The 21,380-nt window shown below is 37.4% G+C and overlaps 1 protein-coding gene across 4 annotated transcripts in view; it reads right to left on the bottom strand.

The window, feature by feature from the left end:
- Window positions 1-21,380, bottom strand: part of PRKACB (protein kinase cAMP-activated catalytic subunit beta) — a 130,515-nt gene that overhangs the window by 11,981 nt on the left and 97,154 nt on the right. For all 4 annotated transcript variants that reach the window (XM_055138277.1, XM_004603323.2, XM_004603324.2 and 1 more), the window contains exons 7-9: window positions 20,731-20,826; window positions 18,946-19,068; window positions 1,481-1,645 (exon numbers count right to left, since the gene is read on the bottom strand). In XM_055138277.1, coding sequence (XP_054994252.1) covers window positions 1,481-1,645; window positions 18,946-19,068; window positions 20,731-20,826 — 384 coding nt within the window. The remainder of the gene's footprint in view (window positions 1-1,480; window positions 1,646-18,945; window positions 19,069-20,730; window positions 20,827-21,380) is intronic.

Here is a 21,380-nt window from a genome sequence, read left to right as displayed (position 1 = left end):
AGGAAAGGGTGGGTATACCCGGGATATTGGTGGTGGGGAATGTGCACTGGTGGAGGGATGGGTGTTTGATCATTGTGAGATTGTAACCCAAACATGAAAGCTTGTATCTATCTCACGGTGATTCAATAAAATAAAATTAAAAAAAAAAAAGAACAGCAAGTCTTCAAACACTAGATGTTTGGGTTTTATGAAAAGAAGAAGAAGAAGAAGAAAATTGTAACTATATTCAGGATAAAAATACTTTACACAAATTAGCTTTAATTGGGAATTTAAAGCCAAATAAAAGAAAATGGAACTCTGGCTTAGCAAATCACTTATTGTCACAATTTATTACCAAGTGGAAGTGATGTCTACTATTAATTAATATGGCACTATTATCATAACTTGGAGAGTAAAATATGATTTATTTTAAGTAAGCTACTTTTCAGCTGAGGTTTGTTATCCATTTTATTATGGTAGTAAACTAAGACTAGAGATTAAACTTGTTCATGTTTGAATTTCTAACACTAAAACTTTCTTTAGCAGATAAAGTGAAACAACAGCAAAAAATTAACAGAAAGTCTCCCTAAACTCAATTTATTCTTTCTGATTCCCACATTTTCCCCATTACTACCTTCACACTTATTTTTATGACCATCTGATTAATGCTTGCTTCCCAATCCTCTAAATTATTAGTTTCAACTGAACAGGGTAGAAAATTGACTTTGCCTATTTTTGTATCCTCAGCACTTTGCAGAATAACAAACATATGAGAAGGCATCAGATAATTATTTGAAGAATGACTACATGAGTAAGTGTTAAAAGAAAAATAGTAACAATTTTAGATCATTTTATTTCACTTTTCAGAAGGTAGTCACTGAAATGCCCTATTTCTATTACTAATGTTCAAATTAATTTTTGAATGAATAATAAAAGTCATAACTGAAGAAAGATCAATTTTAAGTAAGCAATTCAGCAAATACTAACACATACAGGCTCTTTTCAAATGATAGAACATAAAACTGAGTAAGGTAAGTCTCCCTGTTCTCAGTAAAGTATTTTAAAACCACTTAATGAGTACATAAGATATTCAGGAAGAAAACCTATCAGGGAAAATACTAAATTAAATCCAATATTCTATTGATGGAAATATGGCAGGTATGCAAATGGGGAAAGCCAGGGGAGAACTTGCAAAAGTTTAGGAGTGTTAAAAAGTGTGGTTCATGCAATACTAAATTAAAAATTAGTTGCAAATTCTACAGAAAGCTTAAGATAACGACTAAAATATATCTGATCATCTAGCAGCTACATATAAAAAATGGCTGTGTGACAATTAAGGGTCAGGCAATTTATCTGTTAACCATTTTGTCTATATAATGTGATTTCACATCATTTAACAAGGAATTATCAGATTGATGGCCAAGATGAAATATAAGCTTTCTCTTTTATCAAGGAGAAAAGATATGTATTATGAAAAAAAAAAAAGAAAGATGAGGCTTACCTTTCTCTGGTAAATAGCAATCCAGTCTGTGGTGGCAAACCACTTGTGAGTCTTTATATCACTCACACCATTCTTTAGGTTTCCAAAGCGCTTTGTCAAATCCACTTGCAGTAGATTCCGTAGAAGGTCTTTGAGATCTGAGCTGAAGTGTGAAGGGAATCTGACCTGTACAAAAATGCCATGTGGTGAAACACACTGTAAGCAAGACTCAAGGTATTCTTTTTTCTTGGTTTTAGGGTCATGCGTGGCCCTGCTCAGGGCTTACTCCTGGCTCTGTACTCAGGAACTGCTCTTGGTAGGCTCAGAGGACCATTGTGGTGCTGGGGATCAAAGCCAGATGGACTGCGTGTAAGCCAAGTGCTTTACCCACTGTATTATTGCCCCAGCCTCCAAACTCGAGGTAGTTCTGTTTATATATCCAGATATTTTAAAGGTCATAATGTAAAAATGGAAATGCAGTGACTGTTTCCAAATACTTTAAACTCCAGTCCTCGTAGTAGTTACAAATGAAATTTGGATGAATAAATTAGAACTGTTGTCTAAGGGACATGTTTGGGTCATGAGCCCTCTTTTACAATTTGGATCCTTTCTCAGGGCCAGGGATAAGGCTCAGGGTGCTGGAACACTGCAAAATGTATTGCCTGGTTCAGCTCCTGGTACTGCATGGTTCCTAAGCACCCCCTGAAGCACCCCAATCCATCCCCACCCTAGTAAACAGGCAAAATACATCAGATTTGGACGCTTTTCTAGAAATACATGTGGAGCAAAGCCAAATGGCTCAATATTCTGGGGAAACCCTTGTATTTCAGGGGTATTACAAACCTCTGCTTATAGTCACACAAACTTAAATTTATTAAATAGCAAAAGCACCATTAGAAAGAAATCAGTGTGCTCATTCTGAAAAGAGATGATTCAAAAGAAAATCTAAAAATGATTATAAGAGGGACTGGAGAGAGTATGGTGCTTGCCTTGCACACAGCTGACCTGGTTCAATCCCTGGCACCCCATGTGGTCCTCGAAGCCCACTATGAGTGATCCCCGAGCACAGAGCCCTGAGCACAACCCAGTATGACCCAATCCCCTTTTACCTCTGCCCCTATCCTCCAAAAACAAAACAAAACAAAACAAACAAAAAATATTATAAAAACCCACACTGCACACTACTTTTCACAGTTTGGGAACCCAATTTTTCATTTATTGGTGAATGAATTTTAAGTATAATTCTGGTTTAACAAAATTATGGTATAAAATTATTTAGGCTAATTTAAAAGCATTTTCCATCTAAATCACAATGAATTCACAAACAGTTGACCAACCTTAAAGATGAACAAAACACCTCCAATAACTGATGTTATTATATATCAGGCAATCAACAAAATCAAGCAGCATTTGAAATAAATTTAGGTCTCTCTTTTGTTCCATTTAAACACACTCCTTATTTAACTCTGTTGCAATTGAACTCCCAGTTTTCGCTCTTCTTTACTAGGAGTACTGCAAGACTAGAATGTTTATAACTAAGGGGTGACGGCAGCATCTCTGCCTCCTTACTCTTTTCTTTCATTACTGTCACCATTCCACTATCCTTTGCAACTGTGTTCAATCGTTTCTGTTGCTTTCTTCCATTGTTGTATCCACAAGCATGGTATCTACAGATGGATGTATATGTGCATTTTTACTCTAATCCTATTTTTCTATTGTAGATATCTACAGCTCATTTCATTCACGCTGAACACAATTCTCTGGAGTAGGCGGGCCTCACCTTTATAATGGTCATAAACCTCAGAAAAACAAGCTCCATTTTTATTCATTAATTTTTAAATAAAGACAACATCCAGCAATGCTTGGGGGTCCTGGGAACTCAGACGGACTGGCTCAGGCTACACACCTAGACTGTATTCAGAGGACACAGCTGTGGTGTTAAGGGGCAATCAGGGCCATACCCAGTGGTGTTTAGGGGACATCTAGGTTATAGATGTCGGTAGCTGGGGGCATATGGTGCTGTGAACTGAATTCAGGACCTACCGAAGGTGGTGCTGGGTGCACGGTATATTACCTTGATTTTCATAATATATTCATTCATTTCATCATTTATAGTGTTTATTCATGTATGTGTCTCCCCCAGAGATTCTGAATGGAAGGCACTGTACTATTTTTATATTCCCAGAATGTATTAGATGATCTGAAATAATGTAGTTCTTTCTTTTGATAATTATTGATGTTCTACTATATAGCATGTTCTCAATGCTAAATATTCAGTAACGAGCAAAAAAGTTCATGAAACTTACATTCTAGTTGTATATGACACACTTGGTAAGCATGGCATTAACTCTATTTTAAAGATGGAGACACTCAGAATCAGAGACATTAATTTTTCCTAATCATTAGACTACAAAGTAGAGTGAGAACTAGGAATCCTGTCTTCTGAGTCCTTACAAAGTTAGCTCTTTATTATACAGTCTTTAGACATATAGAAATTAATTTATATTTTGATTTTCAAAAAGCTCAACATATTTATATACAGTCCCACGTTCCCAAAGTAGAAGTTACATCATTAACATGCAAAGCTATATTCATAACCACAGTCATCTGACTGTCACTCTGTTCTAAATGTTTCTCAAAATGTGGTTTATTCTCTTCATTACTTTATATAGGAATTTTATCCTTTCTGCTAGGACAGATTAAAAAAAAAAACCCTCACCATTGGGCTGGGAGAGAGAGCTCAAAGGAATGGAGGGCACACTTGGCATATGGAAGCCCAACAGTGCAAGGGAATAGGGCTCTAGCTGGAAGGGGGAGTTCGTGGTGTGGTGCCAGGGAAACACCTTGCCACTAGAGTCATCTCCATGACCCCTCTGATGATTACAATTATCATTCTTCCGATGCTGCTTCCTTGAGTCAGTAACTTGATAAGAGTTACTGTCAGAAATCTACTAGGCTGACTCTTTTGCTAGGGGTCGCTCCTGAGCACAGAGTCAGGAACAGACCTTGAGCATTGCTGACTGGCAGGGGCTCTTCCAAATGGTGCTGGGGGTCCAGGGCCACAACCAGTCACTTATGGCAAACTGGGTCAGTGTTGGAGTCACCCAGAGTCATCCTGGAAGTGCTTAGGAGCCACCAGGGCCACACCCAGTAGTGTTTCAGGGCCTTACAAGATGAGCCCTGTGATGTTCAGAGAATCACGAGGTGCTGAGAAATCTTCCTTTTAGAAATAGTTGCTAAACATTTCTTATTTATCCAAATTAGAATAAAAACTGCAGAGTCTCTTGCCCCCACACCTGGCTGTCTTCACCAGGGCCCCTGGGGGGGGGGGAGTTGGGTCTCCCTCCCCCCAAGCAGAGCCCTGGCAGCTGAAGACCTCAGAAACCGAGCTACAGCCATGCTCAAGGCTCCTCTCCACATGCCTGGATGAGCCTCATGCATGAAGGAACTGGCAGAGGAACACAGGTGTGCAGGACCCAGAGCTGAGATCTCCAAGTCTGCTCGGATTGGAACTGGACCTCAAGTCTGCCCAGATCCCCCATTTTCCAGTAGCTAGGCAGTCACACCCACAAATTGCCCCCGACATAGTGTAATCCCATCAACGACCAACATCCAGAGACTATAAAAGCAAGCTCCCGGAACACAGCGATGCTTTTATAGCCTAATTCTCCCTCTCGAAGAACCTGGCAAGCTACGGCGAATTTCCTGCCTGCACAGAAGAGCCTGGCAAGCTCCCCATGGCGTATTCATGTGCCAAATACAGTAACAATGATAGGTCTCATTCTCCTGACTATGAAAGAGTCTCTAATGTGGCACTATAGGGAAGGATGAGTAAAGAGAGGCTGCTAAAATCTCAGGGCTAGGATGAATGGAGACTTTACTGGGCTCACTCGAGCAAATTGATGATCAACAGGATGACAGTGATACAGTGACACAGAATAAAAACTAGAAAATGTGAGGTATTCAGAAACACTCTTTAAAAACAAGACTTGTATATACAGTGGTTAAATTCTGACTTTGTTTAGATTTCAAAAAAATAACTTACTTGAAATAGACCTATGTTTAGAATAGTTTGTATGAACTCTTCAATGTAATATGCCCATTATTCTTCCTTCATGATGCTCAGAATGAGAGCACTGTAGCACTGTTGTCCTGTTGTTCATCGATTCGCTCGAGTGATCACCAGTAGTGTCTCCATTGTAAGACTTGTTGTTACGTTTTTGGCATACCGAATACAACACAGGTAGCATTCCAGGCTCTGCCATGTGGGCGGGATACTCTCGGTAGCTTGCCAAGCTGAGAGCGATGAAGGAATCGAACCCAGGTTGGCCGCATGCAAGGCAAATGCCCTACCCACTGTGCTATGGCTCCAGTTCAGAATGATAGAAATGCACTAAATTCAAATTATCTTCTGAATTCTAGGTAATGTGCAATGCAACACATAAAGAACATAGAAATCAAAATAAAGCAATTATTTTGAAAAACATATAAAGTAAATATCTGGAATCAGCTAATGTGTGTATCTTTTTAATATTCAGAATAATGATTGATGCAGGTGTTAGTGGAGTTGTGACGGTAGATATCAGCATTATTTGGGAATGTCTCAAACTATAGACATATGTCCTTCTCACTTTCATTCTTCTTCCCCATATATCCTGATAAGTAGCCCAGTCTCAAAATAAGTCACATTACTAATGGGGATCTGCTATATTTTTAAAATACACAAACAAGAAACAATGAGAATCACTGTGAAAGGGTTTCATCCATGATTATTCTGAAATGTAATAAGAAAAGAATTTTTGTTGTTGATTGAGCTTTCAGTTTCCAACAACCATGTTGGTTCATCAAACAGAAATAAGAGTCAGAAAGTAAACAAAATTATCTTATGAATTACACACAGAGACACTAAGGATTTCCATAACAGAAGAAATGACTACCCATTTTTCCTTCAAAATATTAGAGACACTAAGGATTTACATAACAGAAGAAATGACTACCCATTTTTCCTTCAAAATTGTATCAAGAAGATAACATTTCATTACTATTATCAGTTATAACTGCTGAAAAGAGGAAATCAGAATTCTAGAATATTAAGAGCTAGAGGATGTTTAATTTAATTTGTTCTAAACCATAATTTTAAAGATAAGAAACTTGGGGTCTGGAGCAATAGCACAGTGTGTAGGGCATTTGCCTTGCACACGGCCGACCCAGGTTCGATTCCCAGCATCCCATATGGTCCCCTGAGCACCACCAGGGGTAATTCCTGAGTGCAGAGCCAGGAATGACTCCTGTGCATCGTCAGGTGTGACTCAAAAAGAAAAAAATAAAGATAAGAAACTTGAGCTCCAGTGAGTTCAAGTAGTTTAAATTTTCCATAAACTACTTGGTTTATATAGTTTAAATAAGCTCAATGGCATTATCGAGAATTTAACTTAATTCTCCCAGCTCCTACATCTTTTTGTCACATTACAACAGGAAACATAATATGAAAATAGCAATAAAAAGCAAGACATAAAAAGAGTCCATATAAAATTGTTATATCTTGGGATACAAGTTATTATAAATTGTTATTATTTAACACAAAAGGAAAGTCTGTACTAAAAAAAGGTGTTGGTACAATATATGCTTTCTGGTATGTATGCGGTCTTTCCTCCTTATTTTCTAACTAAAATTCTTTTCCAAGCTTTGATGCCATGTTACTGCTAAATTCCGTAATAATGCAGTAGAAAATAAATCTATCCTACAATGAGATATAGATACAGAGACAAAGTTTCAATATATGTTATGTACTAAAATTGTAGTAATTTGAGAACTCACGGCTGCTTCCCCTGGAAGGGAGCATAAAATGAGGCCCTCATAACCATGCCACTGGACTCTGTGCCAGTTTGTTTTCAGTTGGGGCGCCCCAGAGGGAGGCTGGGTGAAAGCCTTCCCTGCCCCAAGGGACCCAGCCCTGGCAGCTGACCTCCACAACCCTACCGCCGCCATGCTCCAGGCTGCTTTCCACACGCTTGGGCTGAGCTTTAACATGAGTGAAATCCCACGGAACTCAGGTAATGCGGAACTTTGTGACCTCGGACTCTGGGCTCAATGGGACCTGGGAGCAGAGATCCTCTGCCTGCTTCCCCCAGTCTCCGGCAGCCCAGGGTCACACCTATAAGCCACCTCCTACCAGTGCCAGATATTTTCTCCTCAGCCACCATCCAGAACTCATGGCTCCTTCTTCTTAAAAGGAGCGTAAAATGAGGCCCGCATAACCATGCCACCGGACTCCACGCCAGGCTGTTTCACACGGGTCCCCCCAGAGGGTGGCGGGTGAGAACTCTCCTCACCCCAAGGAACCCAGCCCCGACAGCCTACCTCCACAGCCCAACCACCACCACGCTCCAGGCCACTTTCACATACTTGGGCCGAGCTTCACATATGAGTGAACATATTCCTGGACCGCGTAGCTGCAACACATCATAAGACACTCCCTACTCATTTTCCATAATTACCACATCATATTTGATGGGGTTCAGACAGTAGGCAACAAATCATAGAGGGAAATATATATATGTACATATATGCCTATATACATATTTTCAAATGTATATACCAAAGCTCACATCACCCAAATTTTAACATGTTAGTGATATCCTATAGAATGTCTTAATGGCTCATGCCAAAATAGAACAATCTTCACACTGTTTCCTATATGAACACTCTTTTGTAAGCATGTTCAGCAGTTCTTCATAACATTCAATATAAAATATACTCTTTTGTTTGTGTTTTGGGACAGGGATTGGGGCTTGGGATGGAAACATCCCAAATTTGGTGGTGGGAAGGTGTAATGGTGGTGAAATTGGTGTTTGAATATTAATTGTAACCAAATATTGTGAAGTAATTTATAAAATCAGTTTTAAAAAATAACAGGTTACCCAAAAATTGATAGGCATCATCAATAAAATATACATTACTGTGAACATTTCTCAAAATTTGTGACTCAGAGGCATATAGCAGATTCTGCTAATTACTTTGCCCCACCTTTTAAAAATTAAAACTATTTAGAATAAAAAAATTAATACAATAAAAAAGAAAAAATTGTAATAATTTATAAAATATAGATGTTTTGAAGACACAAAAGACAAAATGAATCAATATATTTGAGATAGATATCTATTTTATGAAACCTTTATGAAGGTAGAGACTCTTGCTGATTTGCTATATCCAGCATATAGATCTGGTCTGGCAAATATATGAGCTCCTTATTTAATTAATGAATAAATTAAAATTGGAAAAATACTGACTGAATTCAACTAGGTACAGGCATTGATGCACTTGGAATACAAAACAAAATCAGGCAAAAATTCCTGCTTTCACACAGTTTATTTTTATGTGGAAGACAGAAAATAAATAGTAACTTAGCAACAAGAAGTCTTCTAAAAATAAATGTTTTAATCTTAACATTCATCCCCAAACTTGCATTGTAAGGTCTTTTATTTTCACTTTGAAGAAAATGAGGAGTGACTGCAAGGTTCTAAAAGAAGTAAAGGAATCTTTTTTTGTTTCTTTTTTTGTTTTGGGGCCATACCAGAGAGTGCTCAAGGCTTTCTCCTGGCTCTGAACTCAGGGATAACTTCTGGCAGGATTGCTGGACTTTATGGGGTACTGGGAATCACACCTGCATCAGTGTCACTCACTGTCCTATCTCTCCAGTCCAGAAGTAAAATGATCTGGTTTAAATTTTATTATTATTATTATTATTATTATTATTATTATTATTATTTTTGCTGTACTAGTACTAGAGCCTTATAAATGCAAGGCCTGGTCTAACATAAGGAAAAATATAACACTCTAGTAATATGAACAGAGCAGTACTGGTGAAGATGGTAAGAGGCTGAATTTTGTGTATGTTCTAAAGATATGATTTTTCTGTGCATCAGCCATGTGATCAGAACACCAACAAGCCTGGCCTAATTAACTGAAGACAGATGATGTTACAATGAGCTGAGATGGGAAGGCAAAAGAAGGAATAGATTTGTAGGGCAAAGAAGATCACTGGTTTTAGAGAGGTTGATTTTGAAATATTTGTAAGAGATCTAGAGCAATAGCACAGTGGATAGGGCATTTACCTTGCACGAGGCTGACCTGGGTTTGATTCCTCCGAGCCTCTCAGAGGGCCCGGCAAGCTACTGAGAGTATCCCACCCACACGACATATCCTGGCAAGCTACCGTGGCATATTTGATATGCCAAAAACAGTAACAAGTCTCACAATGGAGACATTACTGGTGCCCACTTGAGCAAATTGATGAACAACGGGATGACAGTGCTATAGTGTTATACGAGATCAGAGTAGAGATCGCAGGTAGAAAGTTGGGTTTATGTGAAACTGACTCAGGAGTCATGTACTGAGTGGAAAAAATGAGTTTGGGGATGGTTAACAGGCATCAAAAATCAGGTAACAAGATGACACCACAAATGAAGGAAGTGTAACATATAAAAAGAAAAAAACTGCAGTCCTAGGAGATTGAGGAGGAAAACTCAAAATCAAGTTATGAATAAAACTAAGACGTTGAAGTTACTGAAGTAAAGAAATGAATGAATCATAGAATTAGATTTCATTTCTTATTTTGCTAAGAACTACCTTTTGTTTTTGAATCTTGATTTACCTAATGTAGAATGGATGAGCAATTTAAACTATAAAAAAAAGAGCATCTTTATCATTTTAAATTTTCTTACCAAGATATTTTGTAAGACAGTAGTTAGTAAAGTATAAAGCCCCCACACCTGGCTGTCTTCACGGGGTCTCCTCCAAGGGGGGGCGGGTTGAGTTTCCCTCCCCACCCAAGCAGAGCCCCAGCAACTGAAGACCTCAGAAACCCAGCTATGCTCAAAGTCACTCTTCACAGGCTTGGACGAGCTTACACATGAAGGAACTGGCAGAGTAACCCAGGTGTGCGGGACCCAGGGCTGAGATCTCCAAGCCTGCTAGGATCGGGAATGGGGCTCCCCTACCCAGATCCCCCATTTTCCAGTAGCTAGGCAGTCACATCCACAAACTGCCCCCGGCACCGTGTAATCCCATCAATGGCCAAGATCCAGAGACTAAAACAAAGCTCCCAGAAGCAACCTTTTATTGTCTAATTCTCCCTCTCAGAGAACCCGGCAGGATAGAGTATCCTGCCCACATGGCAGAGCCTGGCTAGCTCCCTGTGGCATATTTGATGTGCCAAAAACAATAACAGTGATGGGTCTCATTTCCCTGGCCCTGAAAGAGCCTTTAATGCAGCACTGTTGGGAAGGACGAGTCAAGAGAGGCTGCTAAAATCTTAGGGCTAGGACAAATGGAGACGTACCGGTGCCCGCTTGAGCAAATAGATGAGCAACGAGATGACAGTGATACTGATACAGTGATACAGTGAAATAATATATGGTTTTCGGTTACAGTTCCAGGTACAGATATTCATGTGCTTTGGGGGTGAATCTCTCTACATTTCTGAGTCTTAGTGGTTTAATCTATAAAATGATGGGAGTACATTTCCCCTGGCAGACAGAAAAGAAATTAGGCAACTTTATGAAACTGCCTATATCATGTCTGGTATCTTTTAGGCAACTACATTTGTTCTATTTCCCAAACTTCCCATTAAAATGTTGTTCTGAAGCCAAGGTTTTGAATCAAGGAAGAATGTTGGAGAATAGCAAAATCTATTACGTGTCCAGACTACCCCAAGGGCAGCCTGTGCTGGAGAAGTCATTTGGAGAGTACAGAAAGTTCCTCTTTTCCTTTTGTCTCACTCTCTACCTGTTAATGCAAAGAATAAAATGTTTTCTCCAGCTCTTATGGTATTTATATTCGACAGCAAGCAGGGAATCTAGATGGCTATTAACCTGTTAAATAAGGACAGCACTGCAAATACACCTTATAGCTTAAGCAACTCTCTCAAACTACATTACGTAACGTGTTGAACCAACTATGATATTCTGTACTCATTCTGAACTGAGTATACTCAAGAGGATATTTCTTCTGCTTTCTGAACCAATTATAAAGTTTTACATATTTTGCTTTTAACATTGACTCTTACTTTCCATAAAAATTAAGAGAAATTTATACCCTAAAAGCAAAGCTGCTTATGCTGTTATGCTAACCAGACTGGATGATTTAAATGAGTAACTAATTTGAGGTTTTTAAATTTCTCTTTTTTAGAAATAAGATCAAAATCTAATTTGTCTTTCCTCAGTTTAATAAAAAGAAATTCTAAAACTGATGTTTAAAGAAGGAAAATTTTTATTGCTGTTTTCTCGCAATTAGTAGTTAACAAGTTTATTCAACTAGTTACATTATCTTTTATACACTGAGATATAGTTTACTGGGCTTAAATGGCTCAGAAAGACTTTGCAAACTTCCAACCAATCAACAATTATCTGTTAACTTCTATAACAAGCACTTTGGAATCCATTTTTAGAAATTATCTCTCTAAATTATTTAATTACAGTTCTAAGAAATCTAAAATCCCTGTAGGAATTTATCTAGGAGAGAGACAGAGATGGCTTGAAGAGCTGGAGCACATGCTTTGACTGTGTTCTGACTTTAATCTCCAGCATCAACTACTTCCCTCAGAAAGACTCACTTGTGGTCCTTATCTCTACTACTCTTGGGTGTTAGTCTCCCATACTGTTACTTTATGTTCCACAGATGAATGCAGTCTTTCTATGCCTGTTCCTCTCTTTCTGACTCATTTCACTTAACATGATACTTTCCATGTTGGTCCACTTATATGCAAATTTCATGACTTCATCTTTTCTAACAGCTGCATAGTATTCCATCGTGTAGATGTACCAAAGTTTCTTTAACCAGTCATCTGTTCTTGGGCACTCAGGTTTTTTCCAGATTTTGGCTATTGTAAACAGTGCTGCAATGAACATTCGAGTGCAGATGTCATTTCTACTATACTTTTTTTGCCTCTCTGGGATATGTTCCCAGGAGTGATATTACTGCATCAAATGAGAGCTTGATTTCTAATTTTTTAAGAATCGTGCATACTGTTTTCCAAAAGGGCTGAACCAGTTGGCATTCCCACCAACAGTGAAGGAGGGTCCCTTTCTCCCCACGCCCGAGCCAACACCAGTTGCTTTTGTTCTTTTGGATGTGGGTCAGTCTCTGTGGTGTGAGATGATAACTCATTGTTATTTTGATCTGCATCTCCCTGATTATTAGTAAACAAATGTGACTATCTTAAACAAAGAAGCTTCTGCATTTCAAAGAAACAGTGACCAAAATACAAAGACAGTCTACAGAACGGGAAAGGATATTCACCCAATACCCATTCGATAAGGGTTGGTATCAAATCCTTGATATCAACAAGGCACTGGTTGAACTCTACAGGAAGAAAACATCCAACCCCATCAGAAAATGGGACGATGAGATGAACACAACTGGTTCTTCCCACAGTGTATTCTACTAAGGCACGGAATTTGATGACTATCAATATATATATATATTGATATATATCAATACATGTATATATATGTATTGATAGTCATACAAACATGTGTGTATATAAGCTTATATATAATGTACATAAGCTGAGTGTATGTAATGTTATAAGATATAGCTAATATAAGTATAAAACTTTTATTTCAACTATGTATTTCTAAACCTGAATCTTAATAGCATGAATAATTTGACATTTAAATACCACCTCCTCTGTTTTTTTAAAGGCAAAATATGAGTAGGTGAGAATCTAGCAAGCTGATTGATCATCTCTCTGTGCATTTAAAAATATCAGTTTGAATTAAATTATTGTAATAGATAATGTATTTAGCAATCTAATATTCATATATATGTACTATATAACTAATCACTTCATTAAATACATTCAACTTTTACTTTGATATATCCCAAATGCCTCTAATTTTTACAATATAATTTTAGAAAATAAAATCACTGTAAAATGATAAATAATATGCAAAATTGGCTTCATGAAAAGCAGGTACAGCTGTATATGTCAGACCAATTAACACTCAAGTTAAAGAATATAATAAGGTAAAGGGATGGGCATTACATATTAGGCAAAGGAATACTCGAACAAGAGTATATAACTCCTGTTAACACATAAGCACTTAATGAAGATAAAGTGAGTGGTAAAAGAGTTAGAAAGGTACATTGATGGCAACACAACAGGATAGAGAGGGTTCAACACACCATTTTCACCATTGGACAGATCAAGTAGACAGAGTATTAGTAGTTAAAGAAAAGACTTAAATGAGAAATTGGAAGAAATGGGACTAATTGACATATCCATGACCCTCCATCCCTCAAAACCCAAATGAACATTTTCTTTAGTGCATATGGAACATTTTCCAGGACAGACCATTTGCTGGAACATAATTCAAGTACACATAGAGTGACAAAAACAGAAATCATACCATGTAACTTCTAGACCACAATGCTATGAAGGTAGAATTTAAACACACACACACACACACACACACACACACACAACACACATAATGAAAAACTCCAACACCTGGAAAGTGAACAACATAATGCTACATAACTAAAGAGATCAAAGAGGACATCAACAAAGAATTAAACTACTCCAAATGAATAAGAATGAAGAGATAAACTATTTATTAGAACTACCAGGACACAGAGGAAGCCATATCAATAGGGAAGCTCATAGTAATACAATCTTACAAGATTATCTTGTAAGCACAAATCAATATTAACCTCACACCTTGAGAAACTATAATTGTAATAACAAATGAATCCCTAAGTTTGTGGAAAAAAGTAATTAAAGGTTAGAACAGAAGCCAATTATATACAAACAAAGAAAACAATGCAAAGGTCACTAAAACTGGGACCTGTATTTTCAAAAGAACAAATCAGATCGACAATCCATGGAAAAAAAAGAGAAGACTCAAGTAAATCAGATAAAGAAGGAAAAATTACAATAGACACTTCAGAGATACCAGAGCTCAAAAACTATGCTACTAAAAAATGATGAATTTTTATAATGATATAGCTTTGCAAGATTGGACAAGATTGAAATTCTGAACAGGCTAATCATAAATAAGAAAATTGAAACAGCAATCAAACACCTCCCTATGAATAAAAGCCTGGTGGAAACAAGTTCACTAGTGAGTTATACCAAACCTTCAATGAAGTTTGCTACTATATGCTTTAAGATCTTCCAAAATAGGGGCTGGAGCAATGGCACAGTGGGTAGGGCGTTTGCCTTGCACGCGGCCAACCCGGGTTCGATTCCGAGCATCCCATATGGTCCCCTGAGAGCCGCCAGGGGTGATTCCTGAGTGCATGAGCCAGGAGTAACCCTTGTGCATCGCCGGGTGAGACCCAAAAAGGCAAAAAAAAAAAATCTTCCAAAATATTGAACAGGAATCCTCCTAACAATTAGAATGAAGACAACATTATTCTAATACCCAAAATTGAGCAAGATGTGACTAAAAAAAAGGAAATTACAGTCAATATCCCTGGTGGAACAATAATACCACTGTAGCACTGTCGACCCATTGCTCATCGATTTCCTCTAATGAGCACCAGTTACGTCTCCATTGTGAGACTTGTTACTGTTTTTGGCATATCGAATACGCCGTGGGCAGGCTCTGCCATGCGGGCGGGATACTCTCTGTAGCTTGCCGGGTTCTCTGAGAGGGACAGAGGAATTGAACCCGGGTTGGCTATGTATTGCTCCAGTCCATACTCAATAAAATCATAGTGAGCCAAATCCAACAACATATCAAAAAGATCATATACTACAATCAAGTGGGATCATTCAATGGATGCAAGGATGGTTTACTATATGTGAACAAATTAAGGTATATAACATTTCAACATAAGGGGATATTAAGAACCGTATGATCATAGCAATAGGTACAGAAAAATCTGATACAGAAATTCAACATCTATGCATAAAAAAACCCTGAACAAAATAGGGACAGAAGAAAATTTGAGAGATGTTTCTAGACCCCACACCAGGCTTGGTCTCCCCTGGCACGTTGGATGAAGGTGGGTTAGCTATTGAAACCCACTGAAACAGTGCCCCTTCCGCCAGAAGCCTCCATATTCCACAATCACCAACAAGTTCATGGCTGTACTGAACTGCTCAGGGCGAGCCTCATCTAGAAATTAATCTGTTGAAAAACTTAGGTGTGTGGGTTTTGTGACCAAAATCTCCAGGCTTTCATGGAATTGGGGATGGGCTACCTCCCCCCATCTCCCTATACTTTTGGAGGCCTTAGCAGTCTTACGCATGAAATGCCTCTGGTGCCACATAAGCTCATTAACCGACCATGATTCAGAGACCCAAAAATAATTTTCGAAAGGCATCAACAAGTTGCAGAGAGGCTTCTGGACCCTACTGAGTCATCAGGGGCACCCAAAGTCACCATCCAGTTAAGAATTTCACTTGAGCTCTATTACCCTATTCAAAAACATCTCAAACTCTACATCACTGATAAACCAGGGATGGGATATAAAGTGGAAGGCAACAAATCTCGATTAACAAAATAAAAACACAAGGCTTAATCTCTGTAACAACGTGTTAGTAATCTCTTATACAACAGTTTAATGGCTGAGATACAACATGGTGAGATACAACAATCTTCACACTTTCTTCTAAGAAAATACTTTTTGATCATTTTTTTAAATTTATAACAATCAATATAAAATTAATTATTCAGGCCTGCTATAGGGACAAGTTTAAGGGGTGGTTGGGAAATTTGGAAGCAATGGTGGTGGGAAGGTGCAGTGGTGGTGAGATTGGTGTTGAAATATTGAATGTAACAAATCATTATGAGCAATTTTATAAAAAAATAAATAAAACATGCAAATTAAAAAAAAAAAGAAAGAACCTTCCTCACAGCATATGGTGAAAAAACTGATAGTCTTTCCTCTGAAACTAAGCACAACGCTAGCATATCAAACCCAGGTCGGCCACATGCATGGCAAACGCCCTACCCGCTGTGCTATCATCCAGCCCTTTGAAGGAACATCAGGGATAAAACCAGGGACTCCTGCAGGCAAAGTGTGTGCAGTCCACTGAGCCCTCCCTCTCTGGCCCCACAAAACGAGCTTTCTATGCAAAGAAGACATTATTAAATACAAAATCCTTACCGAGAGTATCTCGCCTGCAAGGCAGAGCCTGGCAAGCTACCTGCGGCGTATTTGATATGCCAAAAAAGTAACAAGTCTCACAATGGAGATGTTACTGGTGCTTGCTTGAGCAAATCAATGAGCAACAGGATGACAGTGATACAGTGATATGTGGACAGTAAGTCTTTGACGAAGGAGGTGGAATATACAAAATGGATCAAGGAAAAGTGAGATGCAAAAAAATCTGGATCGATGCCTCACAATATATACAAAAGCTAGTTCAAACTGGATTAAAGGCCTTGGGATTTGAACAGAATACATAAAATACATTGAGGAAAATACAGAAAACTATCCAGAATTTAGAACTTTAAGACCTTCAATGATTCGGTGATTTGATCTCATGAGCAAAAAAATAAAATAATATTAATAAACAATGAGACTATATACAAAGTTTCTATACAGTAAAAGGAACTCTGGTTAAAATTTTTAAAATCAGGGGCTGGAGCAATGGCACAGTGGGTAGGGTGTTTGCCTTGCACGCAGACAACCCAAGTTCAATTCCCAGCATCCCATATGATCCCCCGAGCACTGCCAGGAGTAATTCCTGAGTGTATGAGCCAGGAATAACTCCTGTGCATCACTGGGTGTGACCCAAAAAGCCAAAAAAAGAAAATTTTTAAAATCATACGTAGAAGAGAAAATATTTGCACACAATGCATCAGATAAAAGTATACTTTATATAAATGGATATATTTTATATCCAAGTATACATACAAAGTTCAGCAGCAAATGACCTCATCAAAATAAGGAAAGAGGAAATGAAAAGACATTTCCAGGAAGAGGACGTGCAAATGTCTAGTAAGCACCCACAAAAAGTGTGCATAATCAAGTATTATCAGGGAAATGCAAGTGAAAATGAGATATCATCTTATTGCAATGAAATGCCAGACATCAAATGATTAGAAAACAACCAGTATTGGCAGGGATGTGGTATAAATGACTCAGGGACTCCACTCTTTACATTTATCCTTGAACCACAAAGGTTTGAAAAGGACTTCACTCTTTACATCTATCCTTTGATTTGGAAAGGATATATGCACATATATAATCACTGCAGCCCTCAGTATAAGTCAGAGTATGAAAACAATTCAAATCGCCGATGACAGATAAATGGATAAAGAAATTATAGTATACATGTACAATGGCATATTCTGCAGGCACAAGAAATGTCATGCCAAAGAGAGAAGAAATATGGGGTAAACAGAAACATCTAATACCATAAGACTAAATATTCCCATGTACAAGAAAATTACTGTCATTTACATATTTGCAGATCAACAGAAATTATAATGAAAATCCATAAGATTTTCAATAGAATCAATTAAGAACAACCACTTATATGATTTTTATGAATTTTTATCTTTTAAATTATTTTATCTATTTTATATTTACTTCCAATTTGTGGTGTTATGACATAATTCTAACAAAATGACTCTTTTGAAAGACCGAAAGGATATAAAATAGTCCTAAAACTTCTTTATGAAGATATACACATAAATGAATCACTGTCACTGTCATCCCGTTGCTCATCAATCTGTTTGAGCGGGCACCAGTAACGTCTCTCATTGTGAGACTTATTGTTACTGTTTTTGGCATATCTAATATGCCACAGGTAGCTTGACAGGCTCTGCCGTGCGGGCGCAATACTCTTGGTAGCTTGCTGGGCTCTCCGAGAGGGGCGGAGAAATCGAACACGGGTTGGCTATGTGAAAGGCAAATGCCCTATCACTGTGCTATCGCTCTAGCCCACATAAATAAATAACAATTTTTATTAATTTGAAGAGTTTGGGGAATTAGGAATATGATGGTATGTTTTATATGGGCAACATGTACAGGAATTAGGAATTAATTTGTTAACTTATTTGTGAAACTACCCTTTTATTGAGACCAACAACAACACTTATTTATTTATTTATTTATTTAATTATTTAATGCGGGGCACCACATCCAGTGAAGCTCAGGGGTTATTCCTGGCTCTGCACTCAGGAATTACCATGGTTGTGCTAGAGGGACCGTATGGGATGGTGGGGAGAAAAGCCGTGTGCAAGGCAAATGCCCTACCCTAGCCACTGTAGTACCTTTCCTGACCCTATTTACACTGCTATTTTCAATGAATACTGGATACAAAGGCAGCAATTATGGGTATTCCAATATTTTTCAAATTTTTGGTAATATTTTGATGATACCAAATGGTTTCAATCTATTAAGTTTAAAATGCATATATATATGTTTATACTAATATATATATATGCATTTTAAACTTAATAGATTTTTAAACTTATATATATAAATAAATAATAGAGGCAACAATAAAAGACATTCCTTACCTTTCCAGAAACAATCTTTTCATAAATCTGAATTGGTTGGTCTGCAAAGAACGGGGGATAGCCAGCTGCCATTTCATAGATTAACACTCCCAGTGCCCACCAGTCCACGGCCTTATTGTAGCCCTGAAACAGAGCAGCACCATGTCAGTTATCCATCTACTCCGATGCAATGAAGTGACAGATGATTTCGAAATACAATTCAAACATATAAAATTTTAAAGTAGTTGCTAAGCATCTATTTCAGAGAGAATTTAAAAAATGAAAAAAATATATCAGGTTAGATTTAAATTAAACAAGGGAGAATTTCCAGATATTGGAACTGGTATCAGGAAATACTATTCATCTTCTTCTTAAAATCATTAAGAAAACTATAAGTAATAAAATATCCCTAATTGAGTTGGGATAATTTAGTTGCTGCTCAACAAAAAGAAGGGAGTTGGGCCAAATAACCTCTTAAGGTCCATTCTATGTTCATAATGCTATGAATAAGATTTTTCTAGGGCAAATTTAGGAAGGTCAAAAGCTTTTAGGCAAAATAGTAGGTACTGGACTTTATAGTAAATACTGGAGTTGACTTTAATATATGCTATTATTGTTGGAGCTAGTAGACCGAATATATTGGGACATATTCAGAGCTCTCCCTGAAACCTAGCTTAATTTAGAAACCAATATAAATATTTAAGTATACGTCTATCTATTGTTTCTCATATCTAAAAGGTATACATAAAAAAATAATGGTGGCATTTGTATGGGCTTTATACAAAGAAAAGAAAGATTATTGAAAAAGAATATTTTGCAAATTAAATCTACAACTCTAAGGCTATTTTCAATTGAGCTTGGTTTTTTTCCCCCCACATTATACTCACTAAAATTACAAATTAGAATTATTTAAGAAAATAGTAAGAAAATGGAAAGTTTATCAACTCTGATCAGTGTAAAATGGTGCAAAAAAAATGTGAAAAAAATCCACCTTACAATTCAACTACGGAGAAGATGAGTTTGAAAAACAAAAACAAAAACAAAAACAAAATAACCACCCTATTTCAACTATGGAGAAGATTAGCTTAAGTTTTAGCTAGTCCTTCAGCCTGCCCTCAGATGTCTTCTCTAATTATCTTCACCATTCCCCACATTGCAGACTTAGGTCAAAATTTTGGCTTCACTAATGGTTTACTTTACTATTAAGCTGTAAGTATAGAATATCACCATATCACCATCATCCCGTTGCTCATCAATTTGCTTGAACGGGCACCAGTAACGTCTCCATTATGAGACTTGTTACTGTTTTTGGCATATCAAATACGCCATGGGTAGAATATCTCGCCTGCAAGACAGAGCCTGGCAAGCAAGTATATAATATTATTAAATATGTAATATACATATATAATATATAGTATATCTAATATAGATTTTCTTTCCTTCTTCCTGCTTATATATGTTTTTTAAAAGGAAAGAGAGACTAATGTAATAAGAATGGTACTGTGTTTGCTAAAAGACATGAACATCAGCTAGGTTTTAACCTTTGGCTCCATGTTGTGAATAATGTCAAAACACGCACATAAGAAGTCTGAATACTAACACTATTTGTCTTACATACAGCATTTAGAATGACAGAGTTTACAGAATTAGTAACTAAATATAAATAAAATTTTAGTAATCATGCATTAAGATGTTTATACTAATAGCTTAGATTAAGTAAAACATTAGATAAACTATATCTAGAAAAGTCCACAGTGATGCATGTCTTCTATTTCTATTTTTTATACAATGACATTATAAATATACCTTGCTGAGAATTATTTCTGGAGCCAAGTATTCTGGAGTGCCACATAATGTCCAAGTTCTGCCTTTAACTCTTTTGGCAAACCCAAAGTCTGTGACCTATAAAACAAAAACATATTTGTGAATATATATTATTCTACAATAACTACCTCTGTAGATGAGGTCCACCTAAGCTGAAAGTTAAAAGTAAGTGTTAAAATTAAAACCATGAAAACAAAATTCAGTCATGGAAATTGAGAAGAATCCACAAAGGTCACTGTTTAGTGAATGCAGGTTAAGGCAACTCACACTGCAGATCTTTACTGGTCTCAAACACAAAAAGGTAAAAATAGTTTGTAATAAAAAATAAGACAGAGCTATCAGTTTTTCTGTAAATATAGCATGTTTCTTGCTATAACGACATCATGAGAACTGCAAAAGTAGCACGTAAAAATCACGACTTTATTAATAGCAGGAGTGGAAAGAAGGCAGTGCCAGCAACTCAGCATGGGTAGTGGGGATTTCTGTGATGACTACATTTACGTTAACTGCATGGAGTCAGGGAACGCAACTTTCGGGTTCCACTCTGATTTTATTCCCTTTGCCACCTGACTGTCTGTCCCTTAGTTTCACATAGCCTTAAGATGAAAGTAGTTCTGGTACTTCATAGTGCA

Source organism: Sorex araneus, chromosome 5 (assembly GCF_027595985.1).
Source record: "Sorex araneus isolate mSorAra2 chromosome 5, mSorAra2.pri, whole genome shotgun sequence".
NCBI classification, from domain to species: Eukaryota; Metazoa; Chordata; class Mammalia; order Eulipotyphla; family Soricidae; genus Sorex; species Sorex araneus.
This window is presented reverse-complemented; position numbering and strand designations above follow the sequence as displayed.